Source organism: Silene latifolia, chromosome X, assembly GCF_048544455.1.
Source record: "Silene latifolia isolate original U9 population chromosome X, ASM4854445v1, whole genome shotgun sequence".
Classification (NCBI taxonomy): domain Eukaryota; kingdom Viridiplantae; phylum Streptophyta; class Magnoliopsida; order Caryophyllales; family Caryophyllaceae; genus Silene; species Silene latifolia.
Window position 1 is genome coordinate 336,610,528 of NC_133537.1, and position 23,882 is coordinate 336,634,409.

Genomic DNA, 23,882 nt, shown 5'->3' on the forward strand with positions numbered 1-23,882 from the left:
GACTAGTATTGGTGCCCGGCTTCGCCCGGGCTACCTCTACTTACCATTAATTTTTTTTTTCATTAAATAAAATTACTTAAAGTTGCATAACCCATAAATTTATCATTAATATATTTTTCTATGACATTCTAAAATTACGATGAAATAAATTTTGAGACAAATTCACTACTCCTACTATTAATATTTTACTCTTATTAATGAAACAATAGTAATAACATTTCACTACTTGCCCATAATCATTGTTACTTTCACTACTCCTGCCGTAATTATTGTTACTGTCACTACTGCCGCATTAATATTGATAATTTCAATATTTCCGCCGTAATTATTGTTACTTTCACTATTACCGCATTAATATTGATTATTTCACTACTCTCGTTATTGTTTCTACCACTTTCACTAATCTCGCTGATAATATTGTTACTTTTACTATTCAAATGAGTGATTACTATCATATAACTATATCCAATGTTACTACAATTCTTTTTTTTACTGACGAAATTATTTTTACTACTTAGGCATACAATTTTAAGAAAGATTATATATTTATATAAATATATTACATATATGCATTAAATCAAATCGAAAAAATTATGCAATATTATATATTATGGAATAATCTAACTTGAATTATTTATAACCTACTTGTATTATATTTTTGTATGTTAAATAATTAACATCTCTATACATCTAATAAACTATAAACTTTAATAAAATTACATAGATTTTAAATTTAATATATAATTTTATTATGATAATAATTAATACCATAAGTGTGCATGTTTATACTAATTAATTATTTTTTTTTTAGGAAATTGACCATCTTCTAGTATTTTATAAATATTTAGGAAAATTACTAAGCATCTTCTTTCTTTTAGTCTCCTTGAAATTGACCATCTTAATTAATTATTTTATTTTAAGGAAATTGACCATCTTAATTAATTATTTTATTTTAAGGAAATTGACCATGTTTTAGTCTCTTATAAATGTTTAGGAAAATTACCAAGCTTCTATATAATTTAATTTTAACCCAAACTATATAATATTTGCATTGAGATCCCTTAATCGGGTCCATCACACGGTGCTAGTGATTTAAAACTATATAGTATAATTATCGGGTCCATAAGAGGGTACCCGCGAAATGTCATCTAAGCATAACTGTGATTTCCGACATTTGCTATCACGTCGAAGTCAAATATGTTTCTGTTCAGATAAGAGGGGTACTCTAAAGTCCCACATGAAAATTAATTACTTGGAGACGAGTTTCAAGGTTTCGTGTGAACTCACCTATATAGTAGTATAACTCCGTCTCACCCAAGACTTGTCAGTTGTCGACTTCACCTAATGTTATTAATTTCTTACCAAGTATGAATCCTTACAACTTGGCATGAACGGCATGATACAGCGTATTTAAAGAGTAATCCATATAAAGATTTACGAGTCCGACTTTTCGTCGCTATAATGTTCCCTCTTTCCCAAAACGGATTATTCAAGTAATGTTCCCCTTTCTATTTTTAGAAACTTTTACTCTTATTTTATTCATTTCTCTCTCCTATCACCAAACCCCACACAACTCTTTTACTCATATTTTATTACTTTCCTTTATGTTTTGGCCCCACAATTCTTATTTAACTACTAATAATTCATTCCTCTCTCCTACCACCAACCCCACCCAACTCTTTTACTAATATTTTAATACTTTTCCTTCAAGTATCGTGCCCATATCAAAGGGGAACATTATAACGACTGGGAGGGAGTATGTGACTAGGTCAACTATTACTTTACTAGTACAACGATGTTTAATGCAACATCTTAAGATTCCTGACTCTTCTTCTTTCACATTAATAAAAGGGTTTTGCGGGAGCAATTAGACACTAGTGTTAGGCTCCGTTTGACACGACACTTCAGGTAACTTATTTGACCAAAGTAGTTTATTTGACCAAAATTTCAGCTACCTGATTTTTTTGCAGGTGTTTGGCAAGTAGCTTATTTGGTCAAATAAGGTGCCTGAAATGAAATGCTACCTTAAGTAGCATTTGAGAAATCAGGTACCTGAAATGACTTATTTTCCATTTTGTACCCCTTTATTCAATAATATTAAATAATTTTCATATCCTTTTACGTCATTTTACCAAAATCAACTACCTTTTCAGCTAGTTTGCCAAACACATCCTCCTTAAACTAAAAGAATAAGAAACCTTCAATATTTTCCCGCCTAAATGAAAACTACTCTATAATTGGGCTTAAATTATGTCATATCTACAATTGGGCCTAACTGTTTAGTTTAGTAAATTTATAATTCTAACCTATTTTAGCCTATTTTTTTCCTTACACTTTAACTTACTCCCTCCATTCAACTCCACAAGGCCATTATGCTTTATTACGTTTGTCAACGCGGTTTTTACTCGGCAAATATCTTTAGTTACGTATTTGCAAAAATTATAAAAGTTAGATATTTTTAATGTACTCTTAAAAACGAATCAAATAAGATCTCACATGAATATATTTTCACTTATGTATCGAGAGAAAATTGAAGTTGAATGTCCGCTTGTGAATAGTGTGCAAAAGAGATAATGGCCTTGTGGAGTTGAATGGAGGGAGTATTATCTATCTTTGCTTAATACTATGTAAAACGTTTAAATTTCGGATAATTTTTTTTATTTTAACATATATACATAAGTACATACTCCATATTATAACACATATCTTATCTGGTTGTATTATTAAAGACATTAATCAACAGTTATATTACACTTTTGGTGGATATTAATTCATATAATGCTATAATAATAATATTTTTTAAAACAAAGTTGTTTCAAGAAACCAAAAATCTTATACGGATTAGAAGTGTTCAATCATTTCTTTATACCTCTTAATACAAAACATCATTAATAGTAAATTGTATAATAAAATGTCAAATTGAGTTAAATAATATTAGTATAATTATTATTTTCTCTAATATGCCTATCTACAAAAACCGCGATTCGCTGATCTATACTTAGTTTTTATATAATCGATTCATCTTATCAATCTCCTAATTTTCAACCTTATCGATTCCTTTTCGTGTTTTGATTAGCTTTTTCGGTTTTATTCTTTTTTCGGGTTTCGATTCCTTTTTCGGTAGTTTTGCCAAACAGAGCCTAAATAGACCTGACAAGTCGGGTTAATGGGTTGGATTTGGGTCGGGCCATTTCGGGTTAGCTCGGGTCGGGCTGGGTCATTTCGGATTCCGAGTCTATTTCGGGTTTGTCAATCGGGTCTATTTCGGGTCAAGCGGGTCGGATTATTTTGGGTCAGGTCATTTTCGGGTCAATGATTAAGAAAGAAAAAGGCATTTCAAGTCTTTTGGGGTCAATTAGAGTTATATTTTGTCGGGTCATTTTCAGGTTGAGTGGTTTCAGGTCGGGTATGTTACGGGTCCGTGAAAGCTCGGGTCATTTTCGAGTCGGGTCGGGTTAATTCAGGCTTCAGGTGTCATTCTGGTGCGGCAGTTTGGGTCGATTTCGGATCTCGGGTCAACTTTTTCAGGTCGGCTCAATCGAGTCGGGTTGATTTTGTCAGGTCTATAATGCTGTAATGTAGTTGTCGTTGTCGTTGTGGTCGAATTATTAAAGTCAAGTTGCTATTTTGTATACATGGTAGACAAAGTTAACTTGTGTTTTTGTTTTACAGTAGTCAATTTTGTACTTACAGTAGTCAATTTTCTCTGCCTAATAAAGTAGAGCATGAATCTTCCACGTTTCTGCCATCTTATTTCAATTCTTTGTTATATAATTCTCAATTCAATTTCCATGTATTCTACACTTATTTTCTATTTTCTTCCTCAATTAATCCGATAATAAAAAATGAAGTCGATGAATCAAGACGTTAAAATCGAATTCCCGGGTATCATCCGTGTATACAAGGATGGTTTCGTCGAAAGACTTTTTCCTGATATTAATGTTCCTGCATCAGCAGAAGATCCTGAAACCCGAGTTTCATCGAAAGACGTCAAATTTTTTTCGCTATCTGCGAGACTATACCTTCCGAAAATCACCAACCCGGTTTCTCATAAAAAGTTACCGGTCTTAGTTTACTACCATGGTGGTGCATTTTGTCTAAGATCCCCTGAATCGATGGTCTATCATCGATATTTAAACATTTTAGCATCGATGGCTCGAGTTTTAATCATATCAGTCAAATATCGTCTTGCCCCGGAACACCCTCTTCCTGCAGCGTACGAGGACAGCTGGGCTGCCCTCAAGTTGGTGGGCTCAAACCCGGGATTTGACCCATGGTTAGCCCACCATGGAGATCTTGATTCGCTCTTTATTGGCGGGGATAATGCTGGAGGCAATATAGTCCATAACTTAGCCATACGAGCAGGTTCGGAACCTTTAAATTCACTCAATCGAGTTAAGATCCGAGGAGCTTTTCTATCCCATCCGTATATTTTAGACGAGCGCTCTGCTAAGCTAGAGGTGGCCCACAAGATGTGGGAATTTATCTACCCGAACGCGCCCGGGGGCTCAAATTGTCCTATGATTAATCCTATGAGTCCTGGAGCTCCGAGCCTCAGCAGGCTCGGATGCTCCAGGTTTTTAGTTCTTGTGGCGGGTAAAGATGAAATGAGAGAAAGCGAGATAAGGTACTACAACGCGATTAAAGCGAGTGGATACAATGGAAAGTTGGAATTGTATGTACAAGAAGATGAAAATCATGTGTATCATATTGTTGATCCGGATGCTCAAAATTCTAAGCTTTTGTTCCAACGTCTTGCTGATTTTCTCAATGAGTAAATTGAGAAATTCTTGCGTCCTCCTGGAGGTCCTCCTGGAGGACGTCGTCCTCCCTACACACAAAGGAGGAGCACCAAAATGGGAATTAAATATTATAAGGAGAACATCCTCTAGGAGGACGCAAGAATTTCTCGAGTAAATTGGTTGACATTCTATTATTACAAGAGTGTTAATATTTTTTTTTGTTTTTTTGTTTAATGTTACTTGAAACTTTTTTTTTTTAATTGAGAGTAACATTGTAATATGATTCTACATATACAATATTGTGAAATGTATTTTTACTATTTGCACAAAAAGATAAAGAAGAATCATCTTTTTTTTTTTTTTTTGAGGATAAATGTTAATATAAGAATTGTTTTTGTTTATATCTCTATTTTTTGCTCTCTTCATTTACTTCTATTTCATTTCTATAATCCGGATTTAATATCGGAATATTTTAATGATGCAAGTGGTTGGTGAGATAAATGATTAATAGAAGTAATAATTTAAAAGAGAACTTTCTTGCAGCGTATGAACTCGAGTTCTTTATTCCTTATAATTACACAATTAAAGAAAGAGTAAATTTGTTATATACATATTTTATAAAAACCATCAAACTAAACATCATTTATTCTTTGTTTTTTTATTCTTTATAAGTAGAATTATCATTAAAGTTAAACAAATAATTAAAACGGAATGAAAGTATATTAATGTGCAACTCCGTATGATGAATGACAGAGTATACAAGTATTATATAAATGTATTTTTGTGAAAGTACCATGTGTTATGACCGACACCCACCAAACTTATATACCGTTGCATAATTGCATTACTAAACCAGCAAGTCTCCCTTGTAAGTTGTAACGGAAATATCCGTCACAAGTTTACGACGGGTTAAGTACTATTAATGTGGATAGATAAGATAAAAAAAATCAATACTATTTTTTAGGTATTTTGTTTTTATCTTATCTGCTCCACATAAATAATATACTTGATTCGTTGTAAGTTTGCGACGAATATGCCCGTTAGGAATGAGAATTTGTAAAGAGGATTACAAGTATTATTCTCTCGTCTCTTTCAAGGTATCCCACTTGACAAGCAATCCTAAAGACTATTGCAAAATTTTAATGTTGATGTTTCAATTGAATACGGCTTATCTTGAAAATGTTAATCATGTTAATAGTGGTATGGACAAGATAACTTTAAACCACAAATTCTTGTTTAAAACGAAAATATTATCTTAAATTTACTTAGATAAGATAAAAGCAAAATGCTTAATACTAGCGGAAAAAACTTATCAGATCCATGTAAGTAGAATACTATTTGACGTATTTTAATTTTAAAACGAATATATCCATTTTAAAAGAGACTAAAACTTTGACGGATAATTCACCAATAGAAACCAACTACTTTTCAAACAGCAGCCCTAGTCCCTACTATAACATCAGACAATAAGTCATGTCTAAACCAATTACTTCATTTTTTATCCTGGTGAAGATTACAAATTCTTATTTTAAATGGACTATTTTTCCGTTTGAAATAAGACCAACAAAATGTTACCATTTTTTAAGAGAATGTAACCATTTAATCCACAAAATATTATCACTAGAGATGTCAATTTTTACCCTGAAAATGATTGTGAAAAATAATGGCAACATGTTATAAAAAAATAACATTTTATTATAAAATGACAACATGTTGCCCGTCTTATTTCAGGCGAAAAACAACCGTCTGAAGCAAGACATGCTAAACATCACAAATTCTTAATAACTTGTGAATATCAAACCATCCTGCCGGTAAAATTATATTTAAGTTTTGATAATCCTTCTTTTTACGCTTCCTATTTATTATAAATCTTTTTACGCTTCGTATTTATTATAAATCGCGTACTAACAATTTAACAAACTATATATGGCGACGATTAGTGTGGTGCAATATTTAATCTCTTAGTCGTAATCTGAAATTGTAACCAAAATATGAACCAAACCCGGCAGACAAGATCTCCAAATGAATTATATTTAAGTTCAACTTGAGCACAATCAATCCCTATTATGAGCTCATTGATTGTTAAAGCATAACATGTCTTAATATTCAATCACTGTACAGATTGGATTAGCAAAATTAGAACGGTCTCACTATGAGACGGTCTTAAACCTTTTGACAAAAAATGCAGAGTGCCATATTCTGGAATTAGTCAAGTGTTTTACCATCTACAATGTTAGTAATATTTTTTTTATTATTTGCAGTTATACCTACCTATTATAAAATGTAGTTCCACTGTTCACTTAGATTCCATACGTTTGTTTAATATATGTGAAGTTTATTTTAATGAAACGTATGGAAACTAAGTTCTAAACGGAGGAAGTAATTAAAAAGTTTTTAAACCCAAAACAGAAACACATTAAGAATATAATGTATTGGATCAATTCAGATTTGGGCTTCAAAATTTGGAAGTCGATCCTGAGCTAAAATTATGCTTGGATGTTCCCGAAATCAGCCCAAGTCCAAGCTTAATTTAGAAGCTCGAAATCAGCTATCAGTCGTATCAAATACATCTAAACAGGTATTGTATCATCATAAATAATCGCAAATTCAGAAGCTAGCAACGACAGTCAAATACATATGCAGTTCCGATATAGTGAACCCAAACATCAAATTACTGCAAATAACCATCATTAGTTACACAGCTACTGCCTTAAGAATGATAAGATCATAAAGACGCTCAACATAGTGCAAAAAAACCACCATTACTCATCGCGTACTGCATAGAACTACCAGTACTCATCGCATAAAGCAGGAAACTAGAACAATACACATGTACAGCACCGAGAAGGCGAACCCAGACAACACAAGCTTTACCTAAAAAAACTTATTGCCTTAATAATCAACTACAAGACTACTGCAAAAAACCTTGGAACATTTTTCATCCCATCTCGACTTTGTTACCTAATCAGTCGTACCAATGGCACAGCCCTAAGGAGGATTTTCAAATGTTCTTAAAATTATTTCCCTCCAAACATATAATTACTCAATAACCACGACAAAACACAACAGTCTCGCAACCCAATGAGAGAATTTCTAACATTTTCCGTGTCTACCTTATTTATTATACAACTCATTCACCCTTCCTAAAACCACTTCACCTGTTGTACAAATCTTAGGTTCTTCACGCAACCAAAATTACAAGATTTTTTTACCCCTAATTACAACAAATACTGGTTCCGTCACTGACACAAAAAGACAGAAGAATGGTTCTCGTCCCCAATTTTTTCAAAAATTTCCTTTAAAAAAACTATTTTGAATCATTGTTACTTCTCCGCCTCATCAAACAATTGACACCGACACAAAAACACAGAAGAATGGATCTACTCCCAGTTTTTTTCAAACAAGACTAAAATGTCGCCCACTGTTCATCATACCACGACTGCATTAGCTAATCACCATCAAAAAAATCAAAACTTTAGCCAACCGGTTAATTATGATTTCTAAATAACCTTAAACAAACCAAACCAAACCAACCTTGACAATACCCATAAACCAACATTAACACAATTACCACAATCACAAATAGAGCACTATATCCTAAAAAATAAGAAACAGAAATAATAATTAACCGGTTACGACATAACTCATCTCATTTCATTTTCATCTCTCTTCAAACAACAGATCTTAATCTTCCTTTACCTAATCGTCATCTTATAAGCAGGCAGCAACGCAGACGTAGGGAAGAATTTGAAATGTTCAACTAGAGTATTTTCAACTAACAAAAATCATTTTGCTGCTAAAGATACACATGTTCAAAACTTAAAGTCTCTCAACAAAATGGGATAAGCATTCCTCCTCCCCAACTCCAAACACTCGTTCCGCTACCTAAACAAAACGACTCTTAACACCACACATAAACCAAACTTTAACATCACTTATATACTTATATGAAAGTAATCCCTACAATAATTTACAAGCTTCAAATTCACCTAAAAAATCGGTCTACAACACAAACAATCCCCAAATCAAGTGATTTTGAAACTTAACTAAAAAATATCCAGAAAAAATCCACGATTTCCGAGTTGACCTGACCTTACCATATTCCTTGTTCCCCTTCACCAAATTACATCATCCGAACTAAAAATCCAGGTTCTTCTACCGAAAATCCGGGTTCTGCTACTGAATAGAAAATATTCTAGTTGAACACTTTAAAATTCATCCATTTATGCCACAATCACAAATCAACCATTAAGCTGAAAAATAAAAAATAGAAATACTAATTCACTCGCAACGACAAAACTCTACTCGTTTCCCCTTTCTTAACTCTTCAAACAACAGATCTTAATACTCCACTACCTAATCATCATCTTATCAGCGGACAGCTAGGGAAGAATTTTGAAATGTTCAGCTAGAGTAATATTTTCACCTTACGAAAATCACTTTGCTGCTAAAAGACACACACCCCCAACAACTATAGTTGGATAATTATCATCAATCAACATTCAAAACACAAAATCAAAACATAAAAGTCTCTCAACCAAGTGGGATATTCATAAAATTTCACCAGTTCAACTTCAACGCACAACTCATTACACTGATCATACACCTCTCCAACTACAAACCCTGGTTCCGCTACCTAAATAAAACCACTGTTAACACCACCCAAACCAACCTCAACATCACTTATATGACAGCAATTCATACAATAAATTCAAAGCTTCAAGTTTACCTAAACAATTGGTCTAGGTCAGAAACAATCCCCAAATCAACTAAGTTTGAAACTTTACTTAAAAAATCCACATTTTACGAATTTACCTTACAATATTTCTTGTTCCCTTTCACTAAATTACTTTATCCCAACTAAAAATCCAGATTCTGCTACCAAATCAATATTGACCTTACAAAAATCATTTTACCGCTAAAAGACACACCCCCATCAACAACTATGCATAGCTAATTATCATCATACAACAATCAATAAACACATCAAAACATAAAGCTCTCCGAACCAAATGAGAACTCCAAACCCTGGTTCCGCTAGCTAAACAGAACCACCGTTCAACACGACACATATAGAACCTCAACATCACTTGTATTACAGTGATTCATAATAACTTTTTTCAATTTTACCTAGACAAACTGTCTAGGCCTCACATAAACAATACACAAATCAACCAAATTTCGAAACTTTACAAAAAAATAACTCCACATTTTCTCCTTCAATAATACACAAATCAACCCCAAATTAGTTTATCCTAACTAAAAATCCGGGTTCCGAAACCAAGTCAAAACTAGTATAACTCCAGGATCAAGTATCGAATCAAAACTAAACACACATTCAATTTAAATGACAAACACAAACCTAATCACCATCAAAAATTTCTACATTTTTTTCGCTGAAGCGAAACTATTCGCTTCAGAACTACAAAACATCAAATCCTAGTTCCGCCACAGAAATAAAACTAACCTTAACAGCACAACAATAACAATAACCATGAACGCAATCAAATACTCGAAATGATTAAATTCCTACGAACAAAAATACGGCGAATCGAGAAGACGTCGGTCCAAAATGTCATAATCACCATTGCCATAATACTAAAACAACATTATCCATAAAAACTAAAGTCATTCATTCAAAACACAAAAATAAACGAGAACAAAAAAACACAAACTCCATTTTCCTCTTCCTTTCTTCTCTGACGCCGAAATCTGCTTCTTAACGGTAAGATTTCTGGAAACGAGCACGAGCACCACGACCACCAAACTTCTTAGGCTCACACCTTCGAGGATCAGCAACAAGAAGAGTCCTATCATACCTAACCAAGATATCCTTAATCTCCTTCTTCTGCTGTTCATCAACAAACTTCTGGTAAAATGCAACAAGAGCCTTGGCAATTGATTGACGAATAGCATAGATCTGAGAAGTGTGTCCTCCACCTTTGACCCGGATCCTCATATCAACTCCAGCGAAACGGTGTCGTCCCAGAAGAAGAATTGGTTCGAAAACCTTGTAACGAAGGATTTCGGGTTGGATTAGTTCGATTGGTGCTCCATTGATCTTGATCAGACCGCGTCCGGCTTTGCAGTGAGTGACGGCGACGGCGGTTTTCTTTCGGCCGAAGCATTGGACTGATTGGGTTTGGGTTGGAGTTGGTGTCGCCATTGTTGTGGATTTTTGAGGTTTCTCTCTCTAAGAGTGTGCTCTCTCTCTCTCTCTAAGATTGATGGAGGCGATGGGAAATGAAATGGGAATTAGGGTTAGGGTTTATATTTAGAGAGGGGTTTTGTTGTGGGGAGGTCGTAGGGTTTTTGTTGTGTTTTGGGCTTTTTTGTTTGAAGAATGAAGAGTGTGTTTTGTTTTGGGCTTCGTTAGTGTGACTAAGAAAGATATTTACTTTTTAAAACTCGGGTTTTCTAACGTGTGTTTTAAGGTTAGATATTAATAAACTGAATATGAAAAGATTAATACGAGTAATTTATTCTATGAGAAATTCAAGTGTAAACACAAATTTATCATAAGAATATTTTGTTCATCTTTCCATACTCAGCTTACTAGAAGTGTTCACTGAGCCGGTCTAGTGTAGGTCGAGCTGGACTGAAGGCAGGCTGAGCCCAAAAATGAAACTGTGTTGGGTCGGGACAATGTCATGTAGTCCAGCCCGGTAGTGAGTCATGTCGGGGTGGGCTGGGGCCCTTTGTTTTTTAGTACTGGATCGGGTCGGACCAATGAAATATGAGCACTAGCCCGGCCCAAGGGATCGTGTCGAGGCTGGGGTTTTGTGGACCGGAGGTACGGTTTAGGCGAGGCTGGCCCACTATACTGTACATCTTTAGGACACACATTAGAAAAATTGTTATAGTATTACGAAGATGGCTTGTAATGACCCAAAATTTTCATGTTTTACAATATCGGTGGCAGTAGGTCTCCCTTGTGACGGGTCGGATATTGCGACGGGTATTTTGTGAGTGGAGATGGGTAGAGGAGACAAGGTGGGCACCCACCCCATGTGCTCCTTCTCTCACCCTTATGGGTTTTTTTGTGAGACAATATGGTACCCGTCACAAGTTTGTGACGGATACCCTCCGTCATAAGGGAGAATTTGTGTATCGGTAGACACTTTCAAGGCCTTCAACCTTCGTATTGTATCATGTAAATCTTATTGATGGGGCATATTCTGCACCGCTGACCAAGTCAACATACTGAGCAAGGTCAAGGGTATCCACAGCAAAGTCAACGACTTAGACAGTCTCGCCGATGGAGCCCATCGGCCTGTCACCTGGGTCTCGGCCAGACAACTAAGCCAGCCGGGACACAAATCCGCGTACTCATATCCAAGACCCTCGGCGAGCCTGCCACAGGTCCATCGGCCGAGGGTACAACGGTCTTTTCACCTGATAGCCACTTGGCCACTTGGCCACTACGTGACAAAAGGTGAATGCCTATAAATACTCCTCAACCTTCATTGAGGAAAGGATCCACAAATTGACCTAATAACCACTATTCATCTGGTAATATCTTTCTTATCTCTCTACAATATACTCTTAGCCAAGTTACAACAACTTCTCTCTAAGTTCACTGACTTGAGCGTCGGAGTGAGTACGCTCGGCCAAAGCCGAGCCCTCAGTTTGTTCATCGTTTCAGGAGACCGCAAGGAGGATTCAAGCAAGGACATCATTCTACTAGCTACGAGTGGTAACAAACATCTGCTCTGGAATTACACCCGGAACACTTATCATTCAACAATAATTATAGATCTCGAAAAGATATTTAGTTTTAAAAATCAAATAAAAAATTGGTCAATTCCGATTTCTGGTATACGATTTATGCTCAACTGAAAATTTTAAGAACGATAAAAAAGGGTACATGCAACATGAAAATCAAAGTTTAAAGGTAGCATGTGCACAAATTTTAAAAATTTAAATACCACGTGCAAAATGACAAAGTTTAGGGATACTTTTTCCGTATTATTTTTGAGTTTCATTTTTTTTAGACAAACGTGTACTATTTTATAGAAATTATAAAAATGGAGAATACATAGTCAAACTACCATACAAACTCGGGGATACTAGAAACCCCATAGCTACGCAGTACAACGAAACGAGCTAATATTACAAGAGTTATTAACAGAAAGACGGCATTTCTTAAAAGGAGGAAGAAAATATTCTTCAAACTAAATCCCATGAGACTCCTTTCGTTTAGCTGATTTAACCGCTACAATAGTGTTCGAGTACCTACAAAGAAAAACAGAACGACGGTTGACACTAATAACCTGAGATCTTTTCCTCAAATTGAGACCATCTCGAACCGCACGACCATGGCAATAAGGGTAAACCACCTTACGACTACGATTCTTGCTGAAATCTTCTTTGGGCACAGCAAGAAACTGAAACGTGGAGACCTTACTAACTAAAGAAAGGTCAGGCGATAGTCGTATCTTCTTATCCACTTGAAAAATAACCTCTTCGTGGACCAACTCAGTACTCTTGGGTTTATAAATGGTATTCATAAATTGGTCCTCGAACCAAAGAACTATTGCTTCCCTTGGAGAAGAAAGGTCCATCAGAAAATGCTTCGTAAGAGAGCTATCAAGTGTTGCCACTTCAAAAACCGAGTTGTTATTACTTACTAGACTCTCCTTTTAAGACAAACGTGGTCTTTTAACATTAAGACGACTAACCGAGTTTTCAAATCTTTAGACGGCCTAAAGCCCGTAGCAAGACAAAGATTCACGGGCAATGGAGAAGAGGAAGGAACTACTGCTTCCCAAGAAGACTTCTCATGGGGAGTTCCCTTCAAGATACACTACAAAAAGATTTAAAACAGGCGACTGATTTTGGCGACTGAAATCAGTCGCCAAATGTCAGTCGCGGACCTTAGTCGCCTTTTCTAGCTTTGGCGACTAAAGTCGGTCGCCAAATTTGGCGACTGAAAATCAGTCGCCAAATGACTAAAATGGCGACTGATAGGGTAGTCGCCAAATTGGCGACTGATTCTAGGTAGTCGCCAAATTGGCGACTGAAATGCAGTCGCCAAATCTAAATTCAGTCGCCAAATTTGGGTGACGTAGCGAGTTTGGCTGAGGTAATTTGGCGACTGATTTGGGATTTGGCGACTGCAATTCAGTCGCCATTTTGACGACTACCAAGAATCAGTCGCCAAATTGGCGACTGAATTTCAGTCGCCAAATCCCAATTCAGTCGCCAAAGCTACTGTATGTTTTGGTGGTTTTTTTTCGTTTTCATTGCTAGCCAAATATTTACAACCTGCATACAAACCGATGTTCCACAACACCATACATCCCAAATTTCAACACACACAACACCATACATTTCAACCCAACACCTCCCATTTTCTCAAACTTCATTTCATATATTGAAAATGAAAGTTTTACAAGCTAAGTTATTCTAAATGTTCAAGTCTAAAGTGTTCAAGTTTTACAAGCTTACATGCTAAAATCATCTTACTTGGAAGCCAACACCGGCTCCACTCCCCCCATGTGGACCATGCGGATCATTTGGATCGTAGTTAGATCTAGGTCCGGGGTTACAACCTTGCCACCAATTCTCAAACATTTCCATTCTTTCCTTCATTTGTCGGAATTCTTCATCACGTTTGGCAAGTTCTTCATCACGTTTGGCATCACGTTCATCACGCTCTCTTATTTGACTTTGAAGTTGACTAATAATTCCCGGTTGATACGTGTTGCTAGGAATTGTTGAAGTCGATCTTCTACGCGTTTTCTCATAGAAAACCGGTGTTGAACTTCCGGTACCATACACGTGCCCTTTCTTGAAGCCATCCACCAACTCATACCATATGTCATTATCCGATTTTTCTGGATTGACGGCTTTTTCTCGTTCAAATGCTTCCTACAATATTAAACAAATGGTTGTAAGTTAATATGGTAACCACCTTATTTACGACATTTTAAAAGAGAATAAATTAACAAAAATTAAGTGTTACGGAAAATTTACATATAATTGCTTGTCTTTTGGCTTAGTCCAAGTTCTAACCCCTTTGTGGTCAACCCTGAAATGCGTGTCCAGAAACAGTTCCGGTACCGTCGCAATCGGCTGTGACTTCTTCTTTCCTCTCTGAATGAAAAAAAAAACATACATGTTAGAAAATCAACAAAAAATCTAACATAAAATAAACATGTTGCATTGAAAACAAAAAAAAAGTGTGAAATAATAGACACAGTACTTACACCCAACATACGATTCCAGAACGATCATTAATAAACTGTGTTTCGTATGACTGTGTTTCGTATGACTCCAAGAGGTCACAATTAGATAGCACGTAAAGGTGGGCACGATTATACTCCTTATCATCCAAATATCTTGTTTGCCCCTTTGATGAACACCCTTCATCATCTTGAGTTTGAAAAAATTCGGGTAAACTTCCGTCTACTTCATCCGGTTTCTGAACATTCAAGTTTTTTTGCTTTGGTTTCTATATGTTTTTCAAAGTAAAGGGAACAAAAGTTTGCAATCTCTTCCGTTAAATAAGCATTGCATATAGAACCTTCCACCCTAGCTTTATTACCAATTTTTTTATTCAAATGATTAAGAAACCTATAAAATTTAATGATGAGTTTTATTAATAATAAAGTTAACATATAATAAATAGATTAGTTATTATTATTAATTTTAATTTAAAAGTAGCTAGATTATCTTAATTACCTTTCAAATGGATACATCCACCTATATTGGACGGGTCCCCCAACTTTGGCTTCATATGACAAATGAACCGGTAGATGCTCCATGGAGTTAAAAAATGCAGGAGGAAAGATCATTTCAAGCTTACACAATATCTGTGGTATTTGCTCTTCTAGACGAATCATGTCATCAACACATATTGAAGAGGCACATAAATCTCGGAAGAATTGACTAATCTCAACAACTGCATTCCAAACGTTTGTCGGCACGAGGTGTTTCAAAGCAACGGGTAATAATCGCTCCATTAATACATGACAATCATGACTTTTCAAGCCTTACAACTTCAGCTTCTTAAGATCAACACATCGACTAAAATCTGATGCATACCCATCAGGAAACTTCAAATTTTGTAACCACTCACACAATACTTTTCTCTTAGCTTTGTCGAGAGTGAAAATGGATGTTGGCTTAGACCCGTCGCCGCGAATGTGTAATTTGGGACGATGACAAAATTTCTGCAAATCTTTTCTAGAAGCAATGCTATCACATTTTTCACCTTCTACATCCATGATCATGTCAATTAGTTGCTCAAATAAATTCTTTTCTATGTGCATTACATCCAAATTATGTCTTATCAATATTGTCTTCCAATAAGGAAGGTCCCAAAGAATGCTTCTTTTAAACCAACCGTTTTTCTGCTTTTTCAATTCTTTAAATTCTTCCTCGGTACCATCAATAGGGAATGGTAAATCACATACCGTCTTTCATATCTCATCCGCAGGCACTCGTTTCGGAGGGGCATCAAACACCTCTTTACCTTTTGTGAAAGCTTTCTTGTTCTTCCTATGTAGATTTCCCTCTCGTAAGAAGCATCTATGACAATCAAACCAGCTTATTTTCTTGCTATTGGGAAGCCAAAATGCTTTACTTTCCTCCATGTAACAAGGACATGCTTTTTGTCCTTGTGTAGACCATCCAGATAGCATACCATAGGCGGGAAAATCATTTATTGTCCACAAAAGGGAAGCTTTAAGTTGAAAATTTTGTTTTTTAGACACATCATAAGTTTCCACCCCAACTTCCCACAAATATTTCAACTCCTCCACCAATGGTTGTAAATAAACATCCAAATTACGTTTCGAGCTTTTTGGTCCGGGAACAATAAGTGACAAGAAGATAAATGGTCTTTTCATACATAACCAAGGTGGTAAATTATATGGTGTGACCATAACGGGCCAACAAGAATACTTCCTCCCAAAATTATCGAAAGGATCAAATCCATCCGTACACAAGCCAAGTCGTACATTGCGGGGTTCCTTGGCAAAATCAGGATACATCTGATCAAATCGTTTCCATTCTTCCCCATCACTAGGATGACTCATCTTCCCCGGAGCATGCGGGTTTTCTTTGTGCCATCTCATTTGTTCGGCAATGTTTTTGGTGACATAGATTCTTTGAAGTCTTGGTACGAGAGGAAAGTAAAATAATTGGTTACATGCTATTGGTTTCTTACTCTTTTTGGCTCTCTTACTACCGTTGCCTTTTTTCAACACCAAAACTGTATCTCCTTCACTTGTCTCATATCTATCCGCCCCACAATCTTTACATTTGTCAAGCAAAGCATCATCTTTCCAAAATAGCATACATCCTTCAGGACATGCATCAATCTTTTCATGCGGTAACTGAAGACCTTTAACTACTTTTTTGGTAGTATAGAAACTTCGGGTCATGATATTATCATCGGGGAAAGATTTCTCAAGGAACAAGGCAATGCCATCAACAGCAACAAATGACATATTAAACTCACATTTCAATGTAATTAGCCTAGAAGCGGCTTGTAACAATGTCATTCTGCTTCCTTCATACAAGAGTTTTTCTGAGGCTTTTAACATGTCAAGAAAGGCTTTTGCTTGCGGGCGTGGCGGTTGTTCTTCAGAAATAGTTGTATGGTCATCACTATTAAAAATAGTGGAATCCATAGCATCAACAACCATCTCTCTATATGGGTTCTCATCATTTTGTATTTGTTGAGTGTGAGTTTGTTCATGAATTGGAGAATATATTTCTCCATGTGAAATCCAATTGTAATAATTTGGCTTAAACCCGTTTATAATGAGATGTTCTTCTACTACAATGTCAAGCTGGTATTTCAGGTTTTTGCATTTGGCACAAGGGCACCTAAGTTTTTTGTCTACCAAGTCATATTCATCTTGTTGTTTAGCAAATTCAATAAACTCGCTAACACCCTTTATAAATCTAGCGGTATGACGTCTTTTCTTATTGGAATGGTCTAATCTTCCTTCATACATCCATGAACGTTCCAATCTCTTCATTTTAATCTAAAGAAGACCCCAAAATAATTTAAACATTTTTTAAAAAATAACAATAATATTACATACAAAATTTAAACATTATACTCCACATTATACAATAAACATATGAAAACAATATATAAATATTGTCAATAAGTAATCCATCTTCGAATGGGGTCCTTATCACTCCAACCTAAACCCGTCAATGTACGTTTCAAGTCACTAGCAAACACACTTGTAATTTATTAATGAGGAAAAAATTAAGCGACAATTCCCTTGATTTCTCCAAATACACATCTATGTAGAATAACTAATTACTCCACATATACATGTATTCGGAGAACATTAAAGGGATCGCCACCAAACTCATTCCTCATTAATAAATCACAAGTACGTGTTTATTACCTAAATGACTTGAAACGTACAAAGACAGTCCCAAAATGGGGACTATTCAAGAATTACTCCTAATGAGTAATTCTTGAACGGGTACTAAGTCAACATAAAATCAAACAACAACACAATCAAGTACTAAATTAATTAAGTCAATCAATAGCCCAATTCAACCACATAATAAAGGCTTCTATCCTAAAGTCCGTAACATAATTTGAACTAAAATTAGTAAATTTAAAAGGTAACTGGTAAGAGGAGGTTACCTAATCAAGTAAAAGCAAAAATGAAAAGAAAACAAGAAGCAACACTACACGTGCGGTGGTGCCTAGCAACGTGGTGACAACCCCCCGAAAAGAGAAAAGAAAAACAAAAATAACAAGGTTATTCAACCTCAATTCATCAATAACATGAATTATCAAACTAAATTTATCAAAATCAAGTCCTAAAGAAGGTTCCACTTAGCTAATAGCTAATTTCTCTTAATCCAAAAGACGGTTCCACTTAGCTAATTCCATTAATGCAAAAGACGGTTACACTTAGCTTAATATTAATAATAATATTAATTAAGACGGTTCCACTTAGCTTAATACTAATGATAATGAGACGGTTTCACTTACCTACCAACACCAAACACCACCCCACGACCCGAACCGCCACCGGTGGGCCCACCCACGGCCAAACCGCCAACCACCCCACCACGGCCCACCCACGGCCGAACCGCCACCCACCTCACCACGGCCCACCCCACAAAAACCCCCTTAATCATTCCCTTTTAATTCCGGGGAAGTAGTGATTGACCCCCATAACTTTGAGCAATTGTGAAATTAACCCCCATAACTTTCAATTAGAGTGATTTGGTCCCATAACTTACATAATAAGTGAAATTAAACTCATTTATCAAAATCTCACGAGAAATTCAATTTATCATATCAAAAAAGTGAAAATGGTTATTGTTTTTATGAAAAATACAAAATAAAAGTTTACAAAAATAAATTAAAAAAAGCACAATTAGATAAAAAAAATTAAAATACTTTACAAAAATCAAACAATTTATTATTTTTATATAAAGTACAAATTTTTCAACTTTTTTTTACAATTTTTGTAAAAAAATTTCAATTGCAAAATATTTTGTTAGGTAGTTGTGTTAAAATCAGAAGTCGGAATAAAATATTTTCATGACAAAAAATATAATAAAAGGGCAAAAAAAAAATATTCAAATTTTTCTAATTTTCAACATTTCAAAAAAATTCACATAAAATTGTTAATTGTTTTTTTTTTAACAAAAATCATACCGAATTACATACGTATGTAAAAAAAGTTGAAAAAATATTTTGCAATTGAATTTTTTTTACAAAAATTGTAAAAAATAGTTGAAAAATATATACTTTATATAGAAATAATAAATTGTTTGATTTTTGTAAAGTATTTTTAATTTTTTTCTATCTAATTTATGCTGTTTTTTTATTTTAGTTTTTTAAACTTTTATTTTGTATTTTTCATAAAAACATAACCATTTTTACTTTTTTTGATATGATAAATTGAATTTCTCGTGAGATTTTGATAAAAGGGTTTAATTTCACTTATTATGTAAGTTATGGGGCCAAATTTCTCCAATTGAAAGTTGTGGGGGTTAATTTCACAATTGCACAAAGTTATGGGGGTAAATCACCACTTCCCGCTTTTAATTCAAACACAAATTAAATTAAATCTAACTACAAATTAAACTAAATCTAACTACAAATTAATCAAACATACTAACTACAAATAAATCTAACCAACTAACCACAAATTAATCAAACTAACTATAAATTAATCTAACAAATTAAACTAAATAAACTGAAATTAAACAAAAACAACTAACCTAATTAAAGAGAGTGGATGTGGCGGTGGAAATGGCGGTGGAAGGGTGGTTGTGTGGTGTTGTTGGTTGGTTGTGTCGTCGTCGCCGCTGTTTCGCTCTCCCTTGTTTTTTTTTTTTGTTTCGTAAAGAGTAAAGTAATAGAGAGGCTGATTTGTATTAAAAAATTTGGCGACTGAAATTCATTTTGGCGACTGAATTTCAGTCGCCAAATTTGGCGACTACCACAAAATCAGTCGCCAAATTTAAAACATCGGTCGCCACGTAGATTCCCTTTTTAAAAATGACAGCCTGGTTTCTACTAAAAAAATTGGCGACTGATTTTCAATTTGGCGACTGAAAATCAGTCGCCAATTTGGCGACTACCAATAATTCAGTCGCCAAATCCAAAAGTTCGGTCGCCACGTTTGATTCCCTTTTTAAATAAGTCAGTCGCCAAATTGGCGACTAATTTCAGTCGCCAATTTGAAAATCAGTCGCCAATTTGGCGACTACTTATTTCAGTCGCCAAATTTCGGTCGCCTGTTTCAGTTTTTCTTGTAGTGATATAAGGTTTAGTAGAGAGGGGGCGAACTTTCATATGAGCCCCCGACTTTGGATGAAAAAATTGCAGATTCTTCCCTAACATCAAGTTTTCATAATCTTTGAAAGAGAGAGACAGTTTTTTATGGGTTTGATTTTTTGTTGGAGAAACTATATCTGGCAGATTTAGCAGCGGGAAGATGACTAGCACATAGCCCTAACGAGCGAGGGCAAGTCTCGGCATTGGAGTCGTTCTCTATCACCATATCTGAGATCCTACTACTTTTAATATTATCGCAGACCATGCATGTCATTGTTCAATAACAGGCCCCTACTAGAAGAAGCTTCAACCCCCACTTCAAACAGGGGCTGAAACTTAGCATCCGCAACAACATGAAAATGTCCCTGAACTTTTTCATCTTGATTAGAACAAGGATTGAAGTCGATTGAGCGCGACTGGAACTAGCTTCAGCATTATCACAATAATTAGCAGCACAACTGCTAGCACTACCCAGGTCCATATTATCTAATGACGAGGTATCGACATAACTAGTAGATAACTTCGATGTTTCAGAAAGTACAACCTCAGGCACCTCTTTCAACACACCAGTTTTATGAATTTCAAAAGTAGATGTTGGCCTTTTTCCTTTTCTAATATCCGTAACATCGAAAGAGTGATCAACCACGCGTTTACCATTTGGTTTAAGAGCTTGAAGCTTCTTAATATCCTCCAACTCCCTAAGAATATCACGGTTATGAGGCTCCACCAACACGGCCTCATCCAAAGAGGCTTGTGCTTCTGATAACTTGTTCAAACTTTTAAGAGACACTGCTTTACGGAAATGCGCCTTAACATTACGAGGAAAAAAATTCAAGACCATAGAACAGAAAATTAAAGCCCCCTAGAATGCCTGAACCTTAATCGCACAAGCTGCTTGATTTCATGACATAAACATGAAATAGTTTTGTGTATAGACATGTATCGTAAATAACAAGTGTGTAAATTAAATAAATTTATACAATACATAAAAAGCCTAGCTTAAGCATTTTATCGCGACATGTGACACTAGTACGATCACTTAAAATACGAAGCTCTTCTCTAAGACAAACTTGTATTTTGTGATTGTTTTTTTAAGGCTGTATCAAGCATGAAAATGTAATTTAAATGATAAAGATTGAGAAAGTTAAATGCTTGTTTTTTGTGATTATTAATGGCAACACAAACGATTTGTTTCAATTATTTTCATTTTGATAGCTCTTGATGATCCAACCCTAGGAATCCGATTTGACTTGCCCGAACCTAAATATTATGTGAATCGTAATCGCCCAACCTGAGATCAAACTAAATGATTTGTTTCAATTATTTTCATTTTCAGTTAATTACTCTCTTGTCCCTGAACTTCAATTGCAAGATATTATCACAAGATGAAGCCTGTTCATAATGTAGAAGAACCGAAAACTATAAACGATGACCCGCATTTTAAACACTGTATAATTTAGGTAGTCGCCATCTCACACAGTGACACCTTTGAGATTTATTAAAAGAAAATATTTTTGTCGTTTTCGGTATTATGGACCCATTTTTTGTAAATAGTTTAAAATGGACCTTATTTTTCTAAAGGTTTTGAGTTCGAAACACAATTTCTAAGAAATAACTTGTAAAGATTTTTAACAAATACTCCTCCTGTTTCGGTCATTTGTTGTCCTATCCTTTTTTGCAATTGACCGGGACGGAGGCGGCTGTTTTGAGTTCATCCTAGGTTATTATTATTATTATGAGGCGGCTGTAGAAAAGAGTTGTTGAAAAACTGCAACAAGAAACACAAATAGGGCAAAAGATTGAATACACACAAAAAATGTCATCAAAGAAGAAGACGGCAACAACGGCAGACGGACCGCCTCATCGTTATCCAACTCGCTCGAAACTACGTCAGCCTCCTCACGATCATTGTTATCCACGATATCTTCCAATAGAGGTAATATTTAACATCCTAATATTTATTCCTGGTAATGCCCTTTTTCACGTTATGAGATACGTATGCAAGCAGTGGTACGACATAATTCGCGATCCTGATTTCGTTAGACTAAATTCTCGAATGTCTACTCCTGGTTTCCTCATTCAAGAGACCGATTGCCCACATAGCGATCATAATCATGTGATTCATATCGATGCTGACACGCCTACACTGAATGATGCTACAGAAATCCAAATTCCTTCAAAAACTGCAGTAGTATCCTGTTTTAATGGGTTAGTCTTGCTTACAAATTCATCGAATAGAAAAATATTTCATGTGGCGAATCCTATGACTAAAGAAAACATCAGTCTGCCTCCCTTAAAGGGTATGAGTACCGCGGGAATAGCAGTTGATTCAACTGGTTGTTATAAAGTAGTGTGTGCTTCTGGTGCATCTAGATCCTACAATAAACAAGTAAAATTGAGGGTATTTACTATAGGCATCGACAAAGGTTGGAGATCTATCGATCTTCAGGGTATACAGCACGTTAACTCGGAAATGAGGGATGCAATGTCGTATTGTCCACAAACTTTGGGAGGATTTATCTATTGGTGGACTCACTATTACCATACTACCAGTAGACGGTATGGATTTGCGTTGGATATTGAGACGGAAACTATTTATCAGTTTTCTGAGCCAGAGGATGTAGTTAAAACTGCTTTCGCGTTCATAAGTATGGGAACAAATCTAGGGTTTATAGCTTCAGGAAGAGGATGTACATGGAGGGTCTGGAAATTGACAGACGTAAAATCTGGTGAGTGGACTGAATTAGCCTCTATTAATGTGAGTACTCTATGTAGTCGCTACGATGAAGTCTTGGATCCATATGTAAATTTGCTTTATCAACCGGTTAAATTATTTGGAGGGCGACTGTGGTTCTACTGTGATATCAAGGACGGGTCTGCTTTGGCTCGTTATAAGTTTGGTAGCGATAACTTGATGGTTTTTCGGATCAAGCGTAGGCTCAATTATCGCATCCTCCTGTCTCATGCAAACACATTGATTTCACCGAAGAACTTGTAGGACTGCAAACAAATAACGACCAGGATGGACATTATTATTTTACGTAATAGCCTGCAAACTTACGTATGCCAAGTACGCCGCCTGGGAGTGACGTGCTCGAAGATTAGAAGGCATAAATGTTGAATCTACGTTAAATTACTTTTTAATTAAAAAAACAATGTTGGTAAAATCCAGATGAAAATATTTATTATCATTGAAGTTTTTTAGTGTTATAGAACCCGGGGTGATTAAACAAAACAATTCAAATTGAAGGGTATCTTTCTTAAGTGTTCAAGTTATTAAATATAACACCTTCTATCACGGAATTGAAATTGGTTCAAATAATAATCTAGCTTAAGTAGATAGGGAATATTTTTTT

General features: G+C 35.4%; 3 protein-coding genes across 3 annotated transcripts; 2 read left to right on the plus strand and 1 right to left on the minus strand.

Moving 5' to 3' along the window:
- The first annotated feature begins 3,673 nt into the window (after window positions 1–3,673).
- On the plus strand, window positions 3,674–5,143 carry LOC141619067 (2-hydroxyisoflavanone dehydratase-like). The gene has a single exon (XM_074436098.1). The coding sequence runs from the start codon at window positions 3,846–3,848 to the stop codon at window positions 4,776–4,778; it is 933 nt and encodes a 310-aa protein (XP_074292199.1). The 5' UTR covers window positions 3,674–3,845; the 3' UTR covers window positions 4,779–5,143.
- Window positions 5,144–10,304: 5,161 nt separating this feature from the next.
- On the minus strand, window positions 10,305–11,005 carry LOC141619068 (small ribosomal subunit protein uS9). The gene has a single exon (XM_074436099.1). The coding sequence runs from the start codon at window positions 10,906–10,908 to the stop codon at window positions 10,462–10,464; it is 447 nt and encodes a 148-aa protein (XP_074292200.1). The 5' UTR covers window positions 10,909–11,005; the 3' UTR covers window positions 10,305–10,461.
- Window positions 11,006–22,342: 11,337 nt separating this feature from the next.
- Window positions 22,343–23,524, plus strand: LOC141620970 (putative F-box protein At1g19160). The gene has a single exon (XM_074437703.1). The coding sequence runs from the start codon at window positions 22,343–22,345 to the stop codon at window positions 23,522–23,524; it is 1,182 nt and encodes a 393-aa protein (XP_074293804.1).
- The last annotated feature ends 358 nt before the right edge of the window (window positions 23,525–23,882 follow it).